Source organism: Cnephaeus nilssonii (genome assembly GCF_951640355.1).
Source record: "Cnephaeus nilssonii genome assembly, chromosome: 22".
Lineage (NCBI taxonomy): Eukaryota > Metazoa > Chordata > Mammalia > Chiroptera > Vespertilionidae > Cnephaeus > Cnephaeus nilssonii.
Genome location: NC_137093.1, coordinates 904,651 through 932,017, shown reverse-complemented (window position 1 = coordinate 932,017; position 27,367 = coordinate 904,651). Strand labels below are relative to the sequence as shown.

The 27,367-nt window shown below is 47.2% G+C and overlaps 1 protein-coding gene and 1 long non-coding RNA gene across 2 annotated transcripts in view; one reads left to right on the top strand and one right to left on the bottom strand.

The window, feature by feature from the left end:
• UBASH3B (ubiquitin associated and SH3 domain containing B) overlaps positions 1–8,374 on the bottom strand; it is a 164,188-nt gene extending 155,814 nt beyond the window's left edge. Inside the window, exon 1 of the mRNA XM_079762336.1 lies at positions 7,995–8,374. Within this exon, the coding sequence (XP_079618462.1) occupies positions 7,995–8,122 (128 nt within the window). The 5' untranslated portion in view covers positions 8,123–8,374. The remainder of the gene's footprint in view (positions 1–7,994) is intronic.
• A 165-nt stretch (positions 8,375–8,539) lies between these two features.
• On the top strand, positions 8,540–11,757 carry LOC307093963. The gene is made up of 3 exons (XR_013813021.1): positions 8,540–8,860; positions 9,478–9,610; positions 11,472–11,757. It is a non-coding gene; the product is annotated as an uncharacterized lncRNA (long non-coding RNA).
• Positions 11,758–27,367: the final 15,610 nt, after the last annotated feature.

The window sequence follows — 27,367 nt, the reverse complement described above, 5'->3', positions numbered from 1 at the left end:
ATGTTGGGTCACAGGCAAAGTCTCTTCAAATTCAAGAAGATAGAAATCATATTAAGCATATTCTTAGATCACAGTGGAATAAACCTGAAAATCAACTACAATAAAAACAACCAAAAAAAAATCAAACACATTGAGACTAAATAACATGCTATTAAACAATGACTGGGTTACCAGAGAGATCAAAGAAAAAAGAAAAAATATCATGGCAACAAATGACAATGAAAACACAACAATCCAAAATCTATGGGACACAGCAAAAGCAGTATTGAGAGGAAAGTTCATAGCTCTACAAGCCTACTGCAAAAAACAAGAAACAATGGTAATAAATTACCTAACCCTACAACTCAAAGAGTTAGAAAGAGAGCAACAAGAAAAGCCCAGTGTACGCAGAAGGAAAGAAATAATAAAGATCAGAGCAGAGATAAACGACAGAGACCAAAAATACAATACAAAAGATCAACAAAACCAAGAGCTGATTCTTTGAAAGGATAAACAAGATTGATGAACCTCTCTAGCCAGGCTCACCAAGAAGCAAAGAGAGAAGACCCAAATAAACAAAATCAGAAATGAAACAGGAGAAATAACAACAGACCCCGCCAAAATACAAAGGATTGTTACAAAATACTACGAACAACTCTATTCCAACAAACTGGACAACCTGGAGGAAATAGACATATTCCTAGAAAAATATAACCTTCCAAAACTCAATCAAGAAGAATCTAAACCTATCGATAGGCCAATAACTATGGAAGAAATTGAAGCAGTCATCAAAAAGCTTCCAGCAAACAAAAGCCCAGGGCCAGACGGCTTCACAGTGGAGTTTTACTAAATATTCAAGGAAGAACTAAAACTTATCCTTCTCAGACTATTCCAAAAAAATTCAAGAGGAAGGAACACTTCCAAGCTCCTTCTATGAAGCCAGCATCACCTTAATGACAAAACCTGATAAAGACAACACAATGAAAGAGAATTACAGGCCAATATCCCTCATGAACATAGATGCCAAAATCCTCAACAAAATTCTAGCAAATCGGATCCAGCAATACATCAGAAAGATCATACACTATGACCAAGTAGGATTTATCCCAGGGATGCAAGGATGGTACAATATTTGCAAATCAATATACGTGATATACCACATAAACAAATTGAGATATAAAAATCACATAGTCATATCAATTGATGCAGAAAAAGCATTTGACAAAATCCAACACCCTTTCTTGATAAAAACTCTCAGCAAGGTGGGAATAGAAAGATCATACCTCAACATAATAAAAGCCATATATGATAAACCCACAGCCAACATCATACTCAATGGGCAAAAACTAAAACCATTTCCCCTAAGCACAGGAACAAGACAGAGATGCCCACTCTCACCACTCCTGTTTGACATAGTACTGGAAGTATTAGCTATTGCAATTAGACAAGAAGAAGAAATAAAAGGCATCCAAATCGGAAAAGAAGAAGTATAGCTTCGTTATGTGCAGATGACATGATCCTATCTAATAAAAGAGTAATAAACAAGTTCACCGTACCTCCACTACACCCACAAGCCATGCCCACCAGCCAATTAGGAGTGAGTATGCAAATTAACCCAACCAAGATGGCTGCAGCCAAGGAGTGAGCAGGAGGCTTGGGTTTCCCCGGCAATGGAGGATGCCAACCTTCCCACACACCCTGGCCAGCCCTGGACTCCACTCAAGGCTACAAAGTTTCAATTATAGAAGATAAATAAATCCCAGATACCAGGGCCTCCGCTTGGGTCCCCAGGGAGGGGGGTAGTAGGCGGATGTGGCCAGCCTGCAAACCACCACAGGCCCCTTGCCCAGGCCACCCCGTGCCCCAAGAGAAACCCCATCCTGATCCAGAACACCCTTCAGGGCAAACCAGCCGGTCCCCACCCATGCACCAGGCCTCTATCCTATCTAATAAAAGAGTAATATGCAAATTTACTGTCACTCCAACATACAAGATGGCGACCCCCATGTGGACACAAGATGGCCACCACAAGATGGCCAGCAGGGGAGGGCAGTTGGGAGGGACCAGGTCTGCAAGGAAGAGCAGTTGTGGGTGATCAGGCCAGCAGGGGAGGGCAGTTGGGGGCGATCAAGCCTGCAGGGGAGGGCAGTTAGGGGTGACCAGGCCTGCAGGGGAGGGCAGTTAGGGGCAATCAGGCTGGCAGGGAAGCAGTTAGGCATCAATCAGGCTGGCATGCAGAAAGGGTTAGGGGCAATCAGGAAGGCAGGCAGGCGAGCAGTGGGGAGCCAGCAGTCCTGGATTGTGAGAGGGATGTCCAACTGCCCGCTTAGGCCCGACCCTACGGGGATCAGGCCTAAGCGGGCAGTCACACATCCCTCAAGGGGTCCCAGATTGGAAAGGGTGCAGGCTGGGCTGAGGGACACACACCCCCTCCCATGCTTGAATTTCGTGCACCGGGCCTCTAGTATTGTAAATAAAAAAACCAAAAGACTCCATCAAAAAACTGTTAGACTTAATAAATGAATTCGACAATGTATCAGAATACAAAATTAATGCCAAGAAATCTATGGCATTAAAAAAGCAATCCCATTTACCATTGAACCAAAAATATTAAGATACCTAGGAATAAACTTAACTAAGGAGATAAAAGACCTATATGCGGAAAACTACAGGACACTGAATAAAGAGATAGAGGAAGACATAACCAGATGGAAGAACATACCATGTTCATGGACTGGTAGAATCAACATCATTAAAATGTCCATACTACCCAAAGAAATCTATAGGTTCAATACACTCCCCATTAAAATACCAATGGCATATTTCACAGACCTAGAAAGAACTATCCAAAAATTCATCCTATCTAATAATAGACAAATATGCAAATTGACCATACCCCCAACACACCCACAAGTCACGCCCACAAGCCACGCCCACCATCCAATCAGAGCGTGTATGCAAATTAACCCAAACCAAGATGGCTACAGCCACAGAGAGCAAGGTTTCCTAGGTAAGAGAGGAAGCCAAGCTTTCCGCCTGCCCTTGCCAGACCTAAGCCTCCACTCAAGCTACAAAGTTTCAATTATAGAAGGTAAACAAATTCAAACAAATGGCGGCAGAATGGAGCTTGAGAGAGCAGGCCAGGGTTGCCACCGGCAACAGGGGAAGCAAAGCTTTCCGCACACCCTGGCCAGGCTCACCTGCTTAAGGCAACAAAGTTTCAATTATAACCCCAACACAAATGGCTGTCGGCCTCGGAGGGAGCCCCAGGCTTGGCTCCGCTCCAGGCTACAAAGTTTCAATTGTAGAAGAAAAATAAATTCCAGATACCAGGGCCTCTGCTTGGGTTGCCAGGGGGCGTGGCCGGCCTGCAAACCACCACAGGCCCCTCGCTCAGGCCGCCCCACGCCCCAAGGGAACCCCACCCTGATCCGGGACACCCTTCAGGGAAAACCAGCTGGCCCCTACCCCTGTACCAGGCCTCTATCCTATCTAATAAAAGAGTAATATGCAGATTGATCATCACTGCAACACACAATATAGCTGCCCCCATGTCGTCAAAGATCCTGCCCCCATGTGGACACAAGATGGCCACCACAAGATGGCCAGCAGGAGAGGGCAGTTGGGAGGCACCCGGCCTGCAAGGGAGGGCAGTTGAGAGGGACCAGGCCTGCAAGGGAGGGCAGTTGGAGGTGATCAACCCTGAAGGAGAGGGCAGTTAGGAGTGACCAGGCCGGCAGAGGAGGGAAGTTGGAGGCAAACAGGCTGGCAGCGGAGTGGTTAGGGGGTGATCAGCTGGCAGGCAGAAGTGGTTAGGGGCAATCAGGAAGGCAGGCAGGCAAGCAGTTGGGAGCCAGCAGTCCTGGATTGTGAGAGGGATGTCCAACTGCCCGTTTGGGCCCTATCCTACCGGGATCAGGCCTAAACGGGCAGTCAGACAAGCCTCGAGGGGTCCCAGATTGGAGAGGGTACAGGCTGGGCTGAGGGACAACCCCCCTCCGTGCATGAATTTCGTGCACCGGGCCTCTAGTCTGGAATAAAAAGAATTATCCCCAATTAGCCACAGCAATCCTGAGAAAGAAGAACAAAGTAGGTGGGATCTCAAGTTGTATTACAAGGCCTTTGAAAACAGCCTGGTACTGGCACAAGAACAGACATATAGATCAATGGAATAGAATAGAGAACCCAGATATCAACCCAAACCACTATGCCCAATTAATATTTGACAAAGGAGGCATGAACATACAATGGAGTCAAGATAGTCTCTGCAATAAATGGTGTTGGGAAAATTGGACAGATACATGCAAAAAAATGAAACTAGACCAACTTACACCATACACAAAAATAAACTCAAAATGGATAAAGGACTTAAACATAAGATGAGAAACCATAAAAATACTAGAGGAATCCACAGGCAGAGAAATCTCAGACATATGCCGAAGCAATTTCTTCACTGATACTACTCCTAGGGAAATGGAAACTAAAGAGAAAATAAACAAATGGGACTACATCAAAATAAAAAGGTTTTGCACAGAAAAAGAAACCATCAACAAACCAACAAGAAAGCCCACTGTATGGGAGAACATATTTGCAAATTTTATCACTGATAAAGGTTTAATCTCCAACATCTACAAGGAACTTATACAACTTAATAAGAGAAAGATAAATGATCAATAGAAAAATGGGCAACGGACCTCAATAGAATCCTTTAGAAAGAAGACAGAAGGAAGGCCAAGAGATACATGAAAACATGCTAAAAGTCACTAATTATCCAAGAGATGCAAATCAAAACGACAATGTGGTACCATCTCACACCTGTCCCAATGGCTATCATCAACAAATCAACAAACGACAAGTGCCGGAGAGGATGCGGAGAAAAAGGAACCCTCATGACCTGCTGGTGGGAATGCAGACTGGTGCAGCCACTGTGGAGTTTCCTCAAAATACTAAAAATGGAACTCCCATTTGACCCAGTAATCCCACTTCTAGGAATATATCCCAAGAAACTAGAAACACCAATCAGAAAGGATATATGCATCCCTATTTTCATAGCAGCACAATTCACCATAGCTAAGATTTGGAAACAGCCTAGGTGCCCGTCAGCTGATGAGTGGGTTAGAAAACTATGGTACATCTACACAATGGAGTACTATGCTGCTATAAAAAAGAAGGAATTCTGACCATTTGCAGCAGCATGGATGGACCTGGAGAGCATTATGTCAAGTGAAATAAGCCAGGCAATGAAAGAAAAATACCACCTGATCTCACTTATTTATGGAAAATAAAGAACATTATAACCTGATGAACAAAATGATAAACACAGAGGCAGTAAAGCACTGAACAGACTGTCAAATCACAGCGGGAAGGCTGGGGAGTGTTGGGTAGGGGGTGAAAGAGATCAACCAAAGGACTAGTATGCATGCATATAAACACAACCAATGGACACAAGAAACTGGGTGGGTGGGATGAGGACATGAGACAGGGAGTAGGGGAGGCCGGGGGAAGGTCAATGGGGAAAAAGAAAAGGGGATATATGTACTACTATGTGTAATACTTTAAACAATAAAAAATAGAATGTAACAGGAAGTTTTCATAGGAACTTGTACAAAGGTTATAATTATGTTCCTAGCACATTAACGTACATCAAGATCTACGCATGAGTCACAGGAAACAAGCTACGGATGCAGCAATATCACGGCCAAGTCTCAAAAATAACAGAAAAGAAGCCAGGCAGGCCCGGGAGTGTGCCCAGCACCAGTCTACTTACACATGAGCCTAGGAAATGCCCCCTAATCTGGAAGGACAGGAATCGGGTCATCGCTGCCCGGGGTGGGGTGCACAGAGCCTGACAGCAAAGGAGCACGAGAAACCTTTTAGGGGTGATGGTCACAGACTGTGTCTGTGGTGCTGATTCCTCGTGTGTTCATCTATCAAAACTGACCACCGTCTGAATAGGTTAATATAGCACGTAAATGAGACCTAGATAAAACTGAAAAAGTACACAGGCCAAGGTATTTCCTTTTGAACCTATTTCCTTTGGAACTGGGTCTACTGGACTTACAGTTGTAGCCCAAGGCTGCCCGGAGACATAGCCCCGGGCTGGGTATGTCCTCACTCCTTAGAGCCTCTTCTCATCTTTTTTTTTTTTTTTTTTTTATCCTCATCCCCAAGAATGCCAGCAACTCCCAGGAGCTGGAAGAGGCAAGGTATGGATTCTCCCCAAGAATCTCCAGATGGGGTACAGCCCTGCTGTCACTTTCATTTCAGCCTAGTGATGCTGATCTAGGGCCTCTGTCTTCCAGAACTATGAGAGAATAAATGTATGTTGTCTTAAGTCACCCAATTTGTGGTAGCTTGTTACAGAAGCCACAGAAACGGATGCAGTAGCTGACATTTAATGGCTGCCCACTCTGTACCAGGCCTTTCACTAACTATTTATCCACATTCACTCATTCTATCCTGGCCCTGGCCATGAGGCACACTGCCGGGGTGTGAATCCCCAATTCACTGCTCACTGTTGTGATGCTGTATGTAACCTCTCAAAACCCATTTCCCAACTCATGTAATGGGCATATAGTTTCCTTTCTCATTGGGTGGCTAAGACTATAAAATGAATAATAGGTAAAGTTAGAACTGGACATAGAAAGTACTCAGTAAATGCTAACTACTATGAGATCTCAGAGGGTGAGCAAGTAAAAATCCTGATGTCAAGACAAGGACAAGACTCCTGGACCCAGTTCAGTAAAAAGACGCCCCTTTAAAGCCAGTTTGAATGGCAAACATGATGGTCTGAGTAGTTAAGTATTTCTTCCCTTGACTAAACAATTTAAGTCCTAACACTGGCCTCATTTCTTGAAGGGAAAATGCCTCTGAGGGTGCTAATTCTGCATCATTGTCCAGCAGACTTCCGGCCCCTGCAGCCCATTCCTGAGGACAGCTCACCTTATCCATTATCCCACACGACACTCCCCTGCAGAGCCTACATCTTCTCCCTACAACTCAGGCATCAGGACCCAGGCCCAGTGCTTGGAGGCCAGTGGGAGAGAAACTTGGGTCCATTCCATGGCCTTCCCAGCAGGAGGGTGAAATGAAAAAGTAGGGTCTGCTTTGATGTAGAGGTTACAGCCAGGTTAGTAAAGAATAAACAAGGCCTGCCAGAGGGCACCCTGAAGGGGAGGGCACCTTTCATGACCTCTGCCTTCCCAATAAAGTTTGCCAACTCCCCCTTCAGGGGATGTATTTCTCAGAAGCAGCGCCACCGGCCCCCAGGCAGTGTGTCCCCACCTAAGAGCTGCAGGCATCCAGGGAGAAGGGCTCCTAGGCATGGTGCCAGCCCACAATCTGGGATGCCCAGCTCCAGAGACTCCTGCTGCTGCCCTGTGAAGAGCAGGCCTCTCACAGGGCTGCAAGGTGGCCACCTGCGCGCTCAGCCCTGGCCAACCCCGACCTCCTGGGAACGAGGACGAGGGAGGTCCGCTCCCCTCCTTCCTCTCAGACACCCAATGTCTGCGCCAGCGTCAACCACTGAACCGAGAACCCAGGTTCCCTCGAGAAACTGCTTCTCCTCGTTCCTTCCTCCCCACCAAGGAACGCAGCCCCACCCGCGCCGCTCCTCCTACTCCTACTCGGAGGGGACGGAACCGAGTGGCCTGGGAGCTGGAGCCAAGGCAGCAGGAGCGCCGGCCTCCAGCCAGCGGCACCTTCCCTCCCCCGGCCACCGGGGGTCCCGGCCACCCCGGCGCTTCGGTCCCGAAGGGCCTGACCCTCCACGGGCCCCGCCTCTGGGAACCTCGGGGAGCCCGCGAGACACCGGCTGAGCCCCACGGGCGGAGACGGGCGCTGGGCAAGTACCAGGGACTCCACTCCGTGCCCGCGCCCTCGGGCATCCCCTGCCAGCGCCCACCCGCCCCGCCCACAGAGCGCGCGCCGGGCTCCGCGCCCCGCCGGCCCCCACGGGACAAGGAGGCGGGCGGGCGGGGCAGGGGCAGGGGTACCGGGCTGCAGCCCGCACTTACGCGCGCGCCCGCGGGAAGCCCATGGATAGAAGCAGGTCCAGCGCGGATCCGTGCCTGACGGTGCCAGGCCGCTGCAGGCGGCTCCGGCGCGGGGCCACCTGGCCGTACATCTCCTCCCTCGCGGCCATGCCGAGCGCCCGGCCGTGCTGGGCCCCACTGTGCGGCCCGCAGTCGACCGGGAGGCGCGAGCCCGACCGTCCGGAGGGCGGGGACCCGGGCCGGGCCGGGGCGGGGCGTCCGGGCCGAAGGCGCGCGGTAGGCTGTGGCGCTCCGGCCTTCCTGGGGCGGCCACTGGGGCCCGAACTGGCGCAGCGCTAGGCCGGGCGGCCGGCCGTCCGTCCTCGGCCTCCGGCGCCCCGCGCGCCGAGGCTGATGCGCCCCCCTCCCCGGCGGCCGGGAGTCGCGGTGAGTAATTTCTGAATGGATCCGAGCACCGCGCGTGGGCGCCCAGCCCCGCCCGCCGGCCCGCCCTCCCTTAAAGCGGCCGCTCGCGAGGCGCTGGAGGCGGCGCAGGCTGAGGATCCCGGCTGCTGGGCAGGGGGGCTCCCATCAGCGCTGGCTGCGTGCGTGTGAGTTTGGGGAAGTCGCTCCCAGTGCCCCGACCATCTCCGTGACTTGCAAGACACCGGATCAACCCAACTCAAATTGCATGTGGTTCTAGATGGGGTTAATAATGGAAATTGAGTGAACTGATGGATGACTTAATGAACTAGAAGGCCAAGCCAGAGGCCAGATGAAAGGTTTTGTTTCCGAAAGACCCTGCAAACCACAGAGGATCTTACAGCTATTGAAGACCTATTCCACCAGCCGATGGACAATTGGTCACACTGAAAGCCTGCCAAGCTCTCCAAGACTGAGAGAGTGAGGTCAGAGTGGGATCTCAGAATGGGGCCTAGGAGGGAAGAGGGCAGGAGGGGAGCACAGGGCTGAAAAAGGAAGAGGGAGGAGAAGATGAAAGGAGCAAGGAGGAGGAGGGAGCGGGAGGAGGAGGGAGAGAAAGGAGGAAGTGGGAAGGGGAAGGAGGGGAAGGAAGGAGATACAGAGAAACCTGGAAGAGATATTCAAAGGAATGGCATTCAAATTCCATTAAGGAACAAGTGCCAAGTCAATAAAAGGATTCAAAGAGAGTGGGTGCTCCCTGGTCAGCAGTGAGGAGTGAGTACATTACTTCATAGGTTGGACAAAACTATTCCCACCTCCAACAGACGGATTTCCTACCCGTACCCTCTCCTGCATGCTCACTCCAGGAGCTGGGCTCAGAGCTGTTAAGGTTCTTTCCTTTGGAGGTAACTTATTTTCCTCCGTCAGGGACAAGGGGTTCACTTGGAAAAGGCACAGAGAAAACCCTAGCTGCTGCTCTTTCTCGGGTCATTTACTGGACTCCTGTATGTACCAACCATTGTGCTAAACATAAGTGACTCAACTCATTGAATTTTTACAAGAATTCAATGAAATGTGTGTGATTATTACCTTAATTTTACAGATGAGAAAACTGAGCTCCGAGAAGCTTAGGAAGATCGTGGATCTGGTAAATGCATGACCAGAGCTTATATCCTCAGTGGTGCGCTGGGCAAGTTGCTCCTGCCTTCTACAGCCCCATGCCCTCATCTGTACCAGTACGCATCATAGTTCCTTACACACACTGGGTTCCTCAAAAATGTCAGCTCCTTGCCCTTTATGGAGTGTGGGGGAGGGGTGGTGACCAGCATTCACGAGCAGCTTTTTCATTTTGCTTTAAAAGACATCTAAAAGTTTTACCAGGGAAAATGACACGGTTTCATTCTCTTAGCCCAGACTTGGTTTTCTAAGGAATACCCAGAGGTATTTGAAAGTGGGGAGATAAGAACTACTGGGCCTTAAGCAACAATGTGCATACTTCCTGGGTGGGAGCCTTGCAGAGTGTTTTTCCCAGGCATGGAGCACAGGGCTGGGCTGGGAAGACAGAACCTACTAGACATCCTCCTTGGGAATGTGTTCAGTAGAAGATGGTGGACCTTCCCCAATATTGCGAACTTCTTCCAAATGCCTGGGCTTAGAGTCAAGATCTGGAGCCTCGTCAAGAGCTACATAATGCCTGTGGAAGTTCTTGTTAACCATAAGCACTACACAAATCATAACTCAAATTTATTGAGACCTTACTATATGCTAGTGCTCTTTTTAGGTTCTCAAAGATAGAACTCACTCTCTCAATAAGGCAATGAAGTAGGTGTTACTGTTGTAAGGGGTGGAAAGGGCACCATGTGCCTGACAATGAGGTCAGACCAAACCTAGGTTCAGCATCCTCAGTTCTTAGGTTCTGGCTAGGAAAGAATTCAAAGCCAAGACTCCAACTATAAGAGAACGTTCATTTATAAAATCACAGAGGTAGAAGAAGTAATTCGTAGAAGAGATGGACTGAGGAAATGAGTTATGGAGGCAAAGGAAGGGTCCTAGGGGCTTGGAAGTGAGGAAGCTAATGGTAACATGAAGGGGCATGGAGTGGTTTTGGAGGAGAAAGGGAAAGGCACAGGTGTGCTCCCGGGAGGGAGAGGGTCTGCCTTGGGTTTTAAAGGTGGAGATGTTAGGGGAGTAGAAGATTCAGCAGCTTTCCAGGTGTGTCCTTTCAGGGTTGTATTCTCCACTGATTGATTGGTTGGCACCAGGGCAGAGGGTCATCATTCAATACAGCTGTTCCTGAGGTCAGCCATATAGTCACTGGTCTGATTTTGCTGCCTTTCTGGACCTGTAGCTAAACTATAACTGAGGCCTAATTATCTCTAAGGAGGAAAGGTCAGGAGGTCTAAACCTGATGACCAGTGATATGTGAGGGGAGGAAAGGCCACCCTGGGGGCGAGTTCCTACCCTACAATTGTTCTTTGCTAGGCACCTGGGGCTTTCCACCCTGGTGACCTTCTGTACCTGGCTCACTTCCTTGCTCTGCTCATGTCTGTCTAACTGCCTACCACATCACTTCTGTAACTAGCTAGCTGATATTAATAATAGGAAAAGAACAAATGGGATGCCAGACCTTTTAAGCATGGTCATCTGGGTAGCTTCACCAAAAAACTACAACATCACAATTCCCTGCAAATCACTGGGGGAAGGGACCCAACAAGGGGAGAAATGGATGCATGTGCAGTGAAGCTGGGGTGATATAGGAAAGCTGCTTGTCTGTTATTCTAGTCCAGTGATGGGCAACCTTTTGAGCTTGGTGTTTCAAACTTCGCCAAAAAAAACTGAGCATAACTCGGGTAGTGTGTCCCTTTGAGGAAAAAACATTATTTCGCGATGTTTATAGTTTAAATAACATAAATGTTTCATCAAAAGTGGCACTGACACGTGTGTCAGAGGTTCGCCATCACTGGTCTAGTCTGAGGAACAAAGATAATTGGCTAGAGGGGGTAGAGCACTGCAAGCTCAGAAAACCCCGAAGGACCCATTGGTTAAGCTCCTAGTTAAAAACCCCAAAGAATTCTTACTTTCTTGTTTCTCTTGCAGGTTCCTGCTTCCTTGCATTGCTTGCTCTGTGACCCGAGCTAGCCTATCATGTGGCCTTAGCGCAGCATGGTCCATGGCCATGGGGAATCCACACTCTGGCAGGGAACACAAGCTGAGCGAGTAAGATGCTGGACTGGACATGCTTCAACATGGAATGGAAGCTCGGGCAGTGGCCTTAATTCTAGCTCTGCTGAAGACAAGGTGGGACTTTTTTCATGGCAGTAGGGAAGGAGGTAGGACCTTGCAAGGGAACTGCCTTGATGTTACCTCACCAATAAAGCTTTCCATGATACCTCATTCTCCTGTGGGAGGGGAGCCTCAGGAAATCCTTTTGTTCCGAGGCAATCCAAGAGTTCCACTTCTACCTGCAACAGGTAGGGATGGTAGGGCCACCCTACCAGTAACATAGGTACAACCATATGATCACTGGCCAGTTTACATATATATTGAAGCAGACAGAGGTCAACTATCTTGTCAAATATCATATGTCAAATAAGTGGTAGAACCGGGATTTTAACTCTTAAAGTTTGTCCAAACAGCCATTTACCACCATTGTTATGATGGTAAAGAGATACCAACCATTAAAATAACATGGTTGCCCAGCCAGTGTTGCTCAGTGGTTGAGTGTCGACCTATGAACCAGGAGGTCACTGTTCGGATTCCCAGTCACATGCCCGCATTGCAGGCTCGATCCCCAGTGTGGGCCATGCAGGAGGCAACTGATCAATGATGCCCTGTCATAATTGATGTTTCTATCTCTCTCTCCATCTCCCTTCCTCTCTGAAATCAATAAAAATATATTTTAAAAAAATAACATGGTCACCTTTGACTCCTTTTATGTCCCTTGACACAAAATTGCTAGATCTCTGTTTCTTCAGAAAAACTGAATTAACTGTCTTTGTGTGGGAGGAAGAAGCTTTCCTCAAGTTTCTTTCCTAATAACCAAGTAGACATGCAACTGATTCGCAAGAGGAAATAACCAACAGGGGAACCCCAAGTACATGAGGGAGAGTCAGGGTTCAAAGACAGAAAGGGAATATGGGTATCTAGGACATTCTGAGCTAGGGATGAGTAAGGTGCCTTGAGGGACAATAAAAGAGCAGTAATTAGCAGTTTGCCCTTCCCAATAGATAATCTCTATTATGGGCAAGACTCCTTACTCAAATTCATCTAGGTAGTTAAGATGGGGCAGAAGTTTCTCTTGAGCCTTTACTAGAGCTAAAATTGCCTTTAGCTCAAAACAATCTGCTACCACAGAGGCACAACTTGGGGTGACTCTTTCTGAACCTCTACATCTTCTTTCCTAGGCAAACTGAGAGGAAATGATGGATATAAAATAGCTTTAGGTAATCTGGAGAAAGCACTATGGAAAGCCAAACACCTTAGATGTAAACTGTTTTGTCTGGGGCACTTTTATAGACATCCCAGCCTGACTACCTCACTGTTCTTCAGCTTAGTGCCAGCAGCCAGACTGTTGCCATTGTTTTGAAAGGGGTAGGGGGGTGGCAATTAAGATGCACTGTGATTTAATTGTATTGACTTTTAAAAGCTAGGGAAAGCTTTATAAATGTCCATATTGTTATTTTACAAAGAGAAGAGAGATGACTTTGCATCTGACAGGATCTCTGATGTGAGGCCATGGCCAGCATGGCCTGGGTTCAAACACCTGGAGGAAGGGCTGATGTGCAAATTAATACACAGACAAGAAATATAAATTTGGAAATTATGGGGGAAGCCAGTTGTGAACTTTTTCGAGGAACCAAGTTCCACTGAATCTCTGTTCCTATCTGCCTTTTATTTACTAGAATACACAATTGCCTTTTAGGAATGCAAACAGACATATCAAAGGTGATGTTTAGTAAACAGTAAGGAGATCATCAGGTTTGGGGGGTTGCCTTCAGCTATTGAGTCAGCAGCAGGTAATAAAATGCAGATATTCATCCCTGTGAATATCAAAGCCCCATTCAGCCTTCTGACCAGACTTCTCACATTTATATTAATTACTGTTGATCTTGGCTCCCTACACTCTGACAGCAGGGGGAGGATGGGGCAGGAGCTGCCCTGCAGAGGGAGACACTGGCAAGTAACTTGAAGCTGCTTCCTCAGAAGAGAAGGCAAGTTATCATGTACCCCTGAAAAGATAGTGAAGTCAGAGTACACTGTGGGCCACAGCCTCTTTTCATTCCTGTCACCACTGTTTAACTCTGCCCCCACTGGCCCCAGCCATCTTCTTATTGTGTTAGCCCTTGTAAAAATGGGCACATGGAAGCCCAAGATAGGTCCAGTTAACTGAACTCATAATTTCTGAGGTGTGTCCTATGTCTTTTCCTTCTCTCTGCCCTAGAGAAAAGTTCCAATGACTGCATTAAGAACAGGCTGTAGACAGGAGAACCCAGATGGTGGCATCGGTAAATACCTGTACTCACCACCTCCATCAACCACATCAAAATTACAACTTAAATACAGAACAACCAACATCCAGAACTACCGGAAAGCTGGCTGAATGGAAGTCCTACAACTAGAGAAGTAAAGAAGAAGGAATACTGAGACTGGTAGGAGGGGCAGAGGCACAGACCAGGGTGCTGTTTTTTAATCAGGAGGGAGGTTGTCACTGCTGGGGCTGCCCATGAGGACCAAGGGGTTCCAGCCCCACATCATACCCCCATTCCAGGCTCCCAGAGCAGGGAGAGAAGTCCCCATAACTACCAGCTGTAAAATCCAGCACAGACTGGGGCTCAGAGACACAGAGGCTAGCCTGTAGGAAGTGCAGGGCTGGGCCTATGCCACTGTCTTGGCTGAGAGGGAGCACAGTCCCAGGCTTACCAGCAGGACACACTTTATCCAGGGCCCACACCACTGGCTTGGCAGGCAGAGAATGCAGACCTAGGATTCCATGCTGGATGCATGGGGCATGAACCGACTCCACAGTCTTGGAGGCAGGGAACTCAGCCAGAAACTCACCCGAGAGACCACAGGGCTGGGGTGATGCTGTGGGCTTGGCAGGCAGGGGGACATTCAAGACTCACCAGAGGGATGGATGCTTGGGAACTATGCAGTGGGCTGGCAGGAGGGGAGTGCACTCCTGGACCCATAGGAGCCCACATCCAGGGACACTGGAATCCCGGTGTCTGTGGTTCTGCAGTTGAGGTAACAGGTCTTTGGCCGGAGTGCCTGTAGGGCCCGGGATGATGTCTGAGGCTAGTCCAGGTGGTGATGAGACAGGGCTCCTAGTCATAACAGTTCTTCCCTTCAAGATGGCATGGTTTCTGTTGAGCCAACCACCCTGATTTCAGCAGTAGCAGGGGCTCTCCGTCTAGGATAGCCCGGTCTGCCAGCCCTCTCCAACTGTCCAACAGGGTCTAACTGTCCCTCACGCACAAACACACACACACCAAACATTTACACACTCCCCTTTCACTCCCTACCTCACTCATATTCTCTTCCTCACTGCTGTCCTGCTTGCTGCCATATTCCTCTTCCTCAGGTTTTTTTATTCTTCCCAATTAAATTTTAGAAGATTGTATTTTTTAGGAATATGTCCATTTCATCCAGGTTGTCTGGATTGTTGGAGTAGAGTTGTTTGTAGTATTTTCATCCAATCCTTTGCTGCCATATTCCTTCTCCTCAGGTTTTTTAATTCTTCCCAATTAAATTTTAGAAGATTGTATTTTTTAGGAATATGTCCATTTCATCCAGGTTGTCTGGATTGTTGGAGTAGAGTTGTTTGTAGTATTTTCATACAATCCTTTGTGGGGTTAGTTGTTATTTCACCTCTTTAATTTCTGATTTTGTTTATTTGGGTCCTCTCTCTGTTATTCTTAGTGAGCCTGGCTAGAGGTTCATCAATCTTGTTTATCCTTTCAGAGAACCAGGTCTTGGTTTTATTGATATTTTGAGGTGTTGTTTTTTTTTTGTGTGTGTGTTTTCTGTGTGTGTGTGTGTGTGTGTGTGTGTGTGTGTGTGTGTGTTTGTCTCTGTGTCATTTATTTCCACTCTGATTTTTATTATTTCCTTCCTTCTGCTTACTCTGGGCTTCTCTTGTTGTTCTCTTTCTAATTCTTTAAGTTGTAGGGTTAGATAATTTATTACCAATTTCCTTGTTTTTGGAGGTAGGCTGTAGTGCTATGCACTTTCCTCTCAGGACTGCTTTCACAGTATCCCATTTGGATTGTTGTGTTTTCATTGTCTTTTTTTCCAGGATGTTTTTTTATTTCTTCTTTGATCTCTTTGGAAACCCAATTATCCTACCTTATAATAGACAAATATGCAAATTGACCGCACCTTCGCTACATCCAAGCCACACCCACAAACAAAGCCACGCCCACCAACCAATCAGGACGAGTATGCAAATTACCCCAACAAAGATGGCGGCTAATTTGCATATCAAGACAGCGTAGAAAGAAGCCAAGAAATGCTGAAGGGAGCAAAGCTGCGGAGAAGCAAGCAAGCCAGGGGGAGGAGAAGTGAGGAGCGGAGGCGGGGACTGGGGCGAAGGAAAGAGAGCGGGGCGGGCTGGCAGAGAAGGCAGGCCGGGGGACAAGGGAGGAGCGGAGGCAGGGCCGGGGGAGAAGGAAGGAGAGCGGGGCGGGCTGGCAGAGAAGGCGGGCCGGGGGACAAGGGAGGAGCGGAGGCGGGGTGGGGTAGAGTGCAGCAGGAAACCCTATTGCAGGATTTTTCCTGCAACGGGAACGCTAGTTGTTTAATAACATGCTATTTAGCCTCCAAGTGTTTGATTTTTAATTGTTTTTATTGTAGTTTATTTCTAATTTTATGCCATTGTGGTCTGAGAAAATGCTTGCTATGATTTAAATCTTGAATTTAAAGAGACTTGCATGTGTCCCAATATGTGGTCTATCTTTGAGAATGTCCCATGTGCATTTGAGAAGAATATATATTCTGTAGCTTGGGAGAGTGATGATCTGAAGATGTCAATTAATTCCATCTGATCAAGTGAGTCATTTATGGTTACTGTTTCTTTGTTGATTTTTTTTGTCTAGATGATTTATCCAGTGATGTCAATGAGGTATTAAGGTCCTCTACTATGATTGTATTGCTGTCTATCTCTCCTATGATATCTTACAGAAGTTTTTTTTTCTTTTTTAATATATTTGGGTGTTCCTGCATTGGGAGCATATATATTTTATGCTCTTGTTATATTCTCTTGTTGTCTCGATCCCTTTAGTATTATGAAGTGGCCTTCCTTATCTCTTGTTATAGCCTTCACTTTGAGGTCTATTTTGTCAGATATAAGTATTGCTACCCCAGATTTTTTCTTTTCATTTCCATTCGCCTAAAAAGGTTTTTTTTCCATCCCTTCACTTTCAGTCTGTGTGAGTCCCTTGTTCTGATATGGGTCTCCTGTAGACAGCATATGTATTGGTCATGTTTTCTTATCCATTCAGCCACTCGATGTCTTATGATTATATCATTTAATATATTTATGTTTAAAGTACTTGTTTGTAGCTATTTTAATTCTTTATGCCTGTGTTCCTTCTTCCCTTTCTATTTCTTCTTTTTACAACAGACACTTTAGCATTTCTTGCATTGCTGGCTTGATAGTAATAAATTCCCTTAGTGTTTTCTTTTTGTTTGTTTGTTTTGGTTTTTTTTTTTGTGTGTGTGTGTGTGTGTGTGTGTGTGTGTGTGTGTGTGTGTGTGTGTTTTGTCTGTGAAGCTCCTGATTTCCCCTTAAATTTTGAATAGTAGCCTTGCTGGATAGAGTATTATTGGTTTCAGTACCTTCCTTTGCATCACTTTGTTTGTATACTTCATTCCATTCCCTTCTGGCCCAATGTATTTCTATTGAGAAATCATTTGATAATCTAATGGGAGATCTATTGTAGTTAATTATCTGTGTCTCTCTTTTATCCCTTAAGATTTTCTCTTTGTTGTTAACATTTGCCATTGTAATTACCACGTGTCTTGATGTGGGTCTTTTTTGGGTTCCTCTTGGTTGGGACTCTGTGCTTGTGTGATTTTTTCTTCCCCAAATCAGAGACTTTTTCTATCATTATTTCTTCCAATAGGTTTTCTAATCCTTGATCAGCTTCCTCTCCTCATCCCTATTATACAGATGTTGCTTCATTTCATGTTGTCCCAAAGCTCCCTTATGCTCTCCTCCTGCTTTCTATATATTTTTCTCCAATTGCTCTTCAGATTGGTTGTTTTTTTGTACCCTGTCTTCTAACCCGCTAATTCGGTCCTCTGCTTCTTCTGGTCACTGCTGAAACCTTCCATTCTTTTTTATTGTAACTATATCATTCTTCATTTCCTATTGATGCTTACATCTATTGGTAATTTTCTCATCCAGTCAGTTTAGGAACTGTAACCCTTACTCTGAATTTTTTTCTTTGACATATTGCTTAACTCCATTTCATTTAGTTCCTTTCCTGGTGATTCCTCCATTTTGTTTTCCTTTGGGGGTTGTTTCTTTGTCTCCCAATTTTTGCTGTCTCTTTCTAGCCCTGGGCCCCCTGGTTGGGATGTGAGGGGTTGAAGCCCCTAGTGATTCAATGATCCAGGACTTGCTGGGCTGGAGGCTGGGTCTGCCTTAAGTTGCGCACCTTTATTGTCTCTGCTCTGAGCTGTACTCCCTTCTCCCATGGTTCTGGTCCCTCAGTTGCCAACTTCAGTTTCTCTGGGGGGCAGGGGAACATGCACAGTTCCTCTTGTGTGTGACCGCCTGTGAGGGCCCAGAGCCCTCTGGCATGTCAGTCACTGTACAGCCCTGGCACCCAAGGCAGGATGACACTGTAGGACCCTCTGGCAGTGCACTTGCAGCATGGTCCTGTGATCTTTAGCTGGGCATACCAGGTCACACCAGCAGCTCTGACCTGGGCTAGGGATAGGGTGTGTGCCAGGTGACAGCTCTGTCTGAGCTGGGGGCAAAGTGCACATCTGCCCTGAAGCTTTGTCCATGGTGGGGTGGGGGTAGTGCAGGAGCCTGTGCCAGCCTGAAGGCTCTGTCTGGGAGGGGGAAGGGAAGTCAGGAGTTTCTTTGCGGGGGGGTGTCAGGAGTTTCTTTTAAGAAATATTTTTTATTGATGTCATAGAGGAAGGGAGAAGGAGAGATAGGAAACATCAATGATGAGAGAAAATCAGTGATCAGCTGCCTCCTGCATGCCCCACACTGGGGATCAAGACCACAACCTGGGCATGTGCCCTGACAGGGAATCGAACCATGACCTTCTGGTTTATGGGTCGACACTCAGCCACTGAGTCACACCAGCTGGGCTACCAGGAGATTCTTGATACACCTATCTTACCTGCCCCCCGCCCCATCCTATAGTTTTTGGGATTACCTAACTAAAATTAACATGCCACATATCCTGTACTTTTCCTAAATTTCACCTCTACAATCTAAGACCCTGTTTCCAACATTTCCTGTTCCTAATATTACCTCATTGTCTTTGGCATTCATTTGTATTTAAATTTACCTTGTGCATATATTGAACAGTTTACATCTCTATTAATTTGATCATTTTATTGGTGATTAGCCCAGCTGTTAGATTTACAAGGTATGAGGTAAATGATTACTTTTTAAACCCCCCACAGTTGTGAAGTTATTGGTTGGGATATGGCTAACTTCTGACACCACTGCAGTCGAGAGTTTATGGACACCTGCCAGCAAAGGTAAGCATTATTATTACTTTTTTATTCTGTTAGCCTTATGTGTGTGACACTGCAGGATTTGGTAGAATTTTGAAGTTCTGCGAGTTATTTTTTTTCTCTTATACATTGACATTGGCATGAAAAAAATATTTGTGAAACTAGCTGCTTGGACTTAGAGTGACATGGATTCTCTTTATTGAATCATGGGTTTATGTACAATGTGAGGATCTGCTTCAGTTCATGCATCTGGCATCTGGCACCTCAGGTCTGGTGTCTGTTTCCAACTCCAGATTGTGTCTATGGCATCTTAGTCATAGATCCCTGTTATATGTCCATAGTCTGTGGTTTCATGTCAAATATGTATTTGGCTGTATGTCTGGTGTTTTGGTTCTCTTTGGGTGTGACTTTGTGTCCCGAGTTCTTCTGTGGGGTCCTGCTGAGAGCCAATTCCAGCATGTCATAATTACAAGAGTTTTATTAAAAGGTTGATGAAACTTGGGGGCTCAACAAGGGCTGAGTCACATATGTAATTACCTATTGGAGTGGCTAATAGGCACTTCCCACAAACCTGGATAGGATTATTGCTTGCTGCCAGACAGCTCAGGGCATCTTAATCTACATGTTATTGCCTCCTTTTGGCCAAACACCTGAATAGCTGTAGGCTATTCCCCAATCTGACAATGCTTCTGTACCCTACCCTTTGAAGTGTATTATCTCCACCTTGCCTTAGGACAAATTGTGTTAATAAAGCAGGGGTCCTGAGACAAGGAGAAGGAAGAACTAAGAACTTGGAACTTTAGCTCCTTTAGCTGAAGCTCCTCTGATCCCCAATGCCTTTCCAAATTATCTTTCATCTTTGGACTCCTACTTAATCTATGCACAGCCTTTCTCCAGATTGCTGAACCCTTTGTAATGCTGGGACAAGTACCCCAGCAGGGTCCAAGTACAGCTATAGATTCAGATTCTGTTGTATGGAATCTGGTCTTAAGAATCAGCTGTCAGTTTCTGGCATCCAGTTTCTAGTTTTGTACTATGTAGTATGCTTGTGTCAAGGGAATTACTTTGAGTTTGAGTCCCAGGCCTGGGGTGGGGGTGGGGGGGGGATCAGGTTTTGGTTTGTGAGCTGCTGTAGAGTCCAGCTTCTGGAGTACAGGGTGTGTGTTTGGGGTCCTGATTTTGGTTCTGGCATCTAGTATATGTCCACCGATGGTCATTATGTTGAACCCAACACTAATAAGAGTTCCCAAGTATAGAGAGTTGTGGCAGGTTGTTAAAAAGCTAAGAAAAGTCCTTGACAAGTTGAATGGGAAATCTGAGACTCTAACAGGGCCCAATAATTTATAGACACAACTAATCCTATCTAATAATAGAGTAGTATGCAAATCATCACTCCGCTACACTCACAAAGCCACGCCCACCAGCCATGCCCAGCCATGCCCACCATCCAATCAGCGTGAGTATGCAATTAAACTGAAAACATGGCGGCAGCCCCGCCCCCCAGCATCTCCTGGTCTCTGAGAAGTCAGGCGCCAGCACCTGAGGCTGGCTGCAGCCACAGAGACCAAGAAGCCGCCTGCCCCATGATCCCTGGCTGCAGCCAGCCTCAGAAGCCTCAGGTCCGCCTGCCCAACGCCCTGGGGAAATGGAGAAACCAGGCCCTGCACCTGAGGCTGGGTGCAGCCGGGAGACGAAGAAGCCGCCCGCCCCATGATTTCAGACTGGAGCCAGCCTCAGGTCTGCCCGCCCCACGTCCTGGGGAGGCGGAAAAACCGGGCCCCAGCGCCTGAGGCTGGCTGCAGCCACGGAGACCAAGAAGCTGCCTGCCCCGTGATCTCAGGCCTCAGCCAGCTGGAGAAGTGGTTCACCCCATGTCCTGGGGGAGACAAGAAACCAGGTGCCAGTGCCTGAGGCTGGCTGCAGCCCGGGAGATGAAGAAGCCGCCTGCCCTGTGATCCCAGGCTGCAGCCAGCAGCAGAAACCTCAGGTCTGCCTGCCCCACCTCCTGGGGGAGACTGAGAAACCGGGCCTCAGTGCCTGAGGCTGGCTGCAACCTGGAAGATGAAGAAGCCGCCTGCCCGGTGATCCCAAGCCGCAGCCAGCTGGAGAAGCCACCCTCCCCACATCCTGGGGGAGACAAGAAACTGGGTGCCAGCACCTGAGGGTGGATTCGATCTGGGAGACAAAGAAGCCACCTGCCCCGTGATCCCAAGCCGAAGTCAGCTGGAGAAGCTGCCCACCCCATGTCCACCCGCCCCACGTCCTGGGGGAGATGGAGAAACCGGGCCCCAGCGCCTGAGGCTGGCTGCAGCCGGGAGATGGAGAAGCCGCCCACCCTGCGGTCCTGGGCACCAGTACCTGCAGCTGGCTGTGGCCTGGGAGACAGAGAAGCCACCCACCCTGCAGTCCTGGGCATCAGTAACTGCGGCTGGCTGTGGCTTGGGAGACAGTGAAACTGCCCACCCTGCGGTCCAGGTGCCAGCACCTGCAGCTGGCTACAGCCTGGTAGATGGAGAAGCCGCCCACCCTGCGGTCCTGGGCGCCAGCACTTGGAGCTGCAGCACAGGCGAAGCCCCCTGTCCACCATCCCCTGAGGCTGCAGCCAGCCTGGGTGCCTATGGCTGACCAAAGGGAGGGAAGCGCAGATCCTGGGTGCCTGTGGTCAGCTGGAGGAGGGAATCCTGGGTACCAGGTGCGGGGGCCGAGGCAGAGGTGGTTAGGGGCAATCAAGCCAGCAGGGGAGCAGTTAGGGACAATCAGGCTGGTTGTAGGGTTAAGTAATTTATTACCATTGTTTCTTGTTTTTTTGCAATAGGCTTGTAGAGCTATGAACTTCCCTCTCAAGACTGCTTTCGCTGTGTCCCATAGATTTTGGATTGTTGTGTTTTCATTGTCATTTGTTGCCATGATGTTTTTTATTTCTGCCTTGATCTCTCTGGTGACCCAGTCCTTGTTTAATAGCATGCTGTTTAGTCTCCATGTGTTTGATTTCTTTGGATTGTATTTATTGTAGTTGATTTCCAGTTTTATGCCACTGTGATCTGAGAAGATGCTTGATATAATTTCTATCTTCTTGAATTTGAAGAGACTTTGCCTGTGACCCAGCATATGGTCTATCTTTGAAAATGACCCATGTGCACTTGAGAAGAATGTATATTCTGTGGCTTTGGGGTGAAATGTTCTGAAGATGTCAATTAATTCCATCTGGTCTAGTGAGTCATTTAGGATTACTGTTTCTTTGCTGATTTTTTGTTTAGAGGATTTGTCCAGTGGTGATAGTGGGGTATTAAAGTCTCCTACTATGATTGTATTGCTATTAATCTACCTTGATATACTCCAGGAGTTTTTTTTATGTATTTGGGTGCTCCTATATTGGGAGCGTATATGTTTACCAGAATTATTTCTTCTTGTTGGATTTCTCCCTTTAGTATTATGAAGTGGCCTTCCTTATCTCTTGTTATGGCATTTACTTTGAGGTCTATTTTCTCAGATATAAGTATTGCTACCCCAGCTTTTTTTTTCATTTCCATTTGCCTGAAAGATATTTTCCATCCCTTCACTTTCACTCTGTGTGAGTCTCTTGTTCTGAGGTGGGTCTCTTGTAGACAGCATATATATGGGTCATGTTTTTTTATCCATTCAGCTACTCGATGTCTTTTGATTGGAGCATTTAGTTCGTTTACATTTAAAGTTATTACTGAAAGGTATTTGTTTGTAGTCATATGTATTTTTGTGTCTGTATTCCTTCTTACCTGTTTATTTCTTCTTTTTACAGTATTCCCTTTAGCAATTCTTGCATTGCTGGTTTGGTGGTGATAAACTCCCTGAGCCTTTTTTTGTCTGCAAAGCTCCTGATTTCCCCTTCAATTTTGATTGATAGTCTTGCTGGATATAGTATTCTTGGATTCAGTCCTTTGCTTTGCAACACTTTGTATACCTCCTTCCATTCACTTCTAGCTTGTTGTGTTTCTGTTGAGTAATCATTTGACAATCTGATGGGTGTTCCTTTGTAGGTAACTCTCTGTCTCTCTCTTGCCGCCTTTAGGATTCTCTCTTTATCATTTATATTTGCCACTGAAATTATGACATGTCTTGGTGTGGGTCTTTTGAGGTTGATCCTGCTTGGGACTCTCTGTACTTGTGTAACTTTTATCTTTCCCATATCCGGGAAGTTTTCTGTCATTATTTCTTCAAATAGATTTTCTAATCCCTGCTGCTCTTCTTGTCCTTCTGGCAGCCCTATTATACGCATGTTACTTCGTTTCATGTTGTCCCAAAGCTCCCTTAGGCTTTCCTCCTGCTTTTTAATTTTTTTCTCCAATTGCTGTTCAGATTGAGCTTGTTTCTGTACCTGATCTTCTAACTCACTAATTCGGTCCTCTGCTTCTTGTAGTCTACTGTTGAAACTTTCCATGGTGTTTTTGATTGTAGCTATATCACTTTTCATTTCTTCCTGATTCTTGCATAAGTTGTTGATTTTCTCATCCATCCGATGTATAAATTCCACGACCATTACTCTGAACTCCTTTTCGGTCATGTTGCAAGCTTCAGTTTCACTAATTTCCTTTCTTGGTGACTCCACATTTTCTTTCCTTTGTGAGTTATTTCGTTTCCCCATTCTGGCTATTACCAGAAAGCTCAAGCTTCCATTTGCGTGGACCTGGGCCGTGTGCTGTGGGGACTTCGCTCCACCCGAGTTTCACTGAAGTGCTCTGACACTAGGACGTGTGGCTGCCTTTGGTTGGCGGGAACCAGACTTGCCCAGGGTCAGTGTCTCCAGTGTTCCGTGTGGTCTCATGTGCACACTTAGAATCAGGGGCCCTGTCTGCACCACACTGTTGGTATGTGCCGAAAATGAGATCCTTAGCATGTGCCAGGAGTCAGAGTTTCCCTGTGTCTGCACCAAGACTCGAGTGTCAAAGTCTCTGTTGCCTTGTGCGGTTTCTCGTTGAGAATCAGGGTCCCTGTGTGTGCATGCACCAACAATTGGGGTTGCTGGCTCTTAGTGTGAATGCGCTGTGAGTCAGGGATCCCAGGCAGCTGTGTCTGGCATGCCAAATTCCCTGAAGTGGAGCTGCGTCCTGTGTGTGCTCTCTCTACTGAGCCAAACGGGCTAGAGTGCACATTCTTAAAATCCTGAAGGTGAGCTGGCTCCGTGCACTCTCCCAGAGTCTCGGAAGGGTGCGGAGTCCGTCCTGTGCACCAAATTCCCCAAAGGGAAGCCCCTCTGTGCACGCTCTAAGATTCCCCAAAGGGGGAGCTGTGACCTGCAAGCCAAATTCCCCCAAATTCCCTGAAGGGGAGCCCTCTGTGCGCACTGACAGATTTCCCTGAAGGGGAGCTGCTTCTGTCCCGCGCGCGCCAAATTCCCTACGGGGAGTGCGTCCCTGTGCAAAGCTCGGCAGCTTGGGCAAGGGGCGGGTCTATCAGTTACTATGGCGCTATCTGTGCACCTGCGGGGAGGGGGATAGGCTCTTTGACTCACGGAAATCTGCTGGGAAGTCTGGATTCTTGTTGTTTGTTGGTCTGAAGCTGTGATAGCAGTTCTCAGTCCCCAGTGGCTGCAGGGTCCTGGTTTGTGTCAGAAGCCAGGATCCGAGTCTCAGGCAGCTCTGTTTCTCAAGATGGCGTGGTCTCCGCATCCACACCAGCCGCCGAGAAGTGTCCGCTTTGTGTGCGGGGCTCCACCGTCTAGGACTGCCCGGTTAGGGAGCCCCTTGGAAGACCTGCAGAATCTAACTGACCCTAGCTCATACACACACACACACACCACACACGTCTACACTCTCCTCTATGTGTTCCTCACTCACACTCTCTCTCTCCCTACCTTCCTGCCGGTCGCCATCTTTTTCTGTCTTGTCTCTTCTATTTTAATCCCTTTCCTTGTTTCACTATGTGGATGAAAATGGGTCACATGCTAACCTGACAAGGTTAAGGGTTGACAGAACCCAGCCTACAATGTGAAATAGGAGGAAAAATGGTTGGCTGGTATTTAAATTTCCATTTTCTGAGATTTTGAGCAAATGCCTTTGCTGTATAAATGAGAACTGAACCGATTCCACTTCAAAAATAAGGGGCACATCCTCCCTCCATCCTCAATTTTGGGTGCTCTTAGGTGACTAAGAATCTTTGTGGAGACATCAGAGGTCATGTCTCACGATGTGTAGGGTCCCCATTGGGAACCTCCAACTCAACTATAATTAAGGAATTGACTCATTTGGGGACACCCTTATAAAGGTTGGTCACCTAGTGCTCTGAGTCCTCATGGCTGTATTAGACAGCTGGGGAGAGAAACTGAGGCATGTAAGAGGGTTCAATGCCACTTGAGGGCTAAGAGCCTCATGGTGCTCATAAGCAGCACACTTTGACCCACTACATAACCTCGCTAGAGAATTTTCTCAGACTGCCAATGTTAAAAAACAACAACAAAATAAACAAACAAAAAAACCACCTACTACCATTAACATGGGAAATTGTGCCTCCAAGGCCAGAAACTCCCAGAGCTCAACTTTCATTAATACTTCTGATAGGAATCCTGTTACTGGTAATTGCATTACAAAAATAGGAAGATCTCACTAGAAATCTCATCTTAAAATGGCCATAATGCTGTGGTCTTTGGGTGCCTAAATTTAAAATAATAAAATCTATAATAATCTATACTAATAAAAGGATAATATGCTAATTAGACTGGGAGACCTTACGAATGACCTTCTGGACCTCCTTCCGGACAAAGCTGTGGCTGGGAGGGCGGAGGCAAGCTGCCAAGGCTGGGAGGGTCCATCGCAGAGCCCCAGCCGGGTGGGCATGGCCTCCATTTGTGCAGCATTGATCACAGAGCCCTGGCAGGTGAGCAGGGCAGGTAGGACCTCCCTGTGGGCAGTGATTGATTTCAGGGTCGGCAGGGCCTCCATGTAGGTGGAGATTAATGGCAGAGCCCAGGCCAGGTGGGAAACGCCTGCCTCTGCTCTGATATTGATCCCAGAGCCCAAGCAGGGTGGGCAGGGCCTCCCTCTGTGCAACATTGATCACAGAGCCCTGACAGGGTGGGCAGGCAGGCAGGGGAGACAGTCGGGGGTGAGCAGACCAGTAGGGTGGGGGCAGTTGGGGGTGATCAGGCCAGCGGGGGGGGGGAGTTGTGGCAAGCAGGCTGAAGGGGGGGTAGTTGGGGGCAAGAAGGCCGGTGGGGGGGCAGTTGGGGGCAAGCAGGATGGCAGGCAGAGTGGTTAGGGGCGATTAGGCAGGCAGGCAGGTGAGCGGTTAGGAGCCAGCGGTCCCTGATTGTGAGAGGGATGTCCCAGATTGGAGAGGGTACAGGCCAAGCTGAGGGACACCCCCCCATGCACGAATTTTGTGCACAGGGCCACTAGTAAAAGCATAATATGCTAGTCATTCTGTATGTACCTTCTGGACTAAGCGGCAGCTGTGGGGACCAAGGCAGAGGCAGTTAGAGGTGATCAGGCAGGTAGGTAAGCAGTTAGGGGCAATCAGACAGGCAGGTAGAGGAATTAGGGGTGATTAGGCAGGCAGGTGAGTGGTTAGGGGTGGTGAGGGATGTCTGACTGACAGTTTAGGCCCAATCCTGCAGTCGGACATCCCCCAAGGAGTCCCAGATTGCGAGAGGGTGCAGGCCTCCTTCCGGACAAAGGAATTAGGGACCCCCCATGCATGAATTTTGTGCACCAGGCCTCTAGTATATTAATAAAAGTCAATGTAGAAAATACTGGTTGCTTAATTTTTCATTATCATTGAAAATTGAGGTTTCCAAACATTAAAAATTCTCATACATTAAATTACTTTTAATAAAAAATATATAAAATATGGAAATGCAGCTCTGGCAAGCATTGCTCAGTGGTTAGAGCATCATCTTATGTACCAGAGGATTGCAGGTTTGATTCTCAGTCAAGGGTATGTACCTGGGTTGCAGGTCCGATCCCACTCTGAGTCAGGGCACATGTGAGGTCATTCAGAAGTAATATTCCAGGTCTTGGTGGCCCACACATTGGAAGTTTATGAATTGTTTCTAATGTTCAATATGCACTTCTGATAAGCCATGCGCAATGTTTTAAAATTGTAGATATTAATTAAAGTTAATGGGCCATAATAAATAAAAACCCATCTTATAATTAAATTATAAAAGCTAAGAGAAATATGTTATATTCTCAATTTATAAACTTTATAGTAAATACAAAATATAAATAAGACAGGCAACAAAATCTAGATAATAACAATACCTTATAAATTAAAAATAATCCATAACAAGGAGGAACCAAGATGGCAGCAAAGGTAAA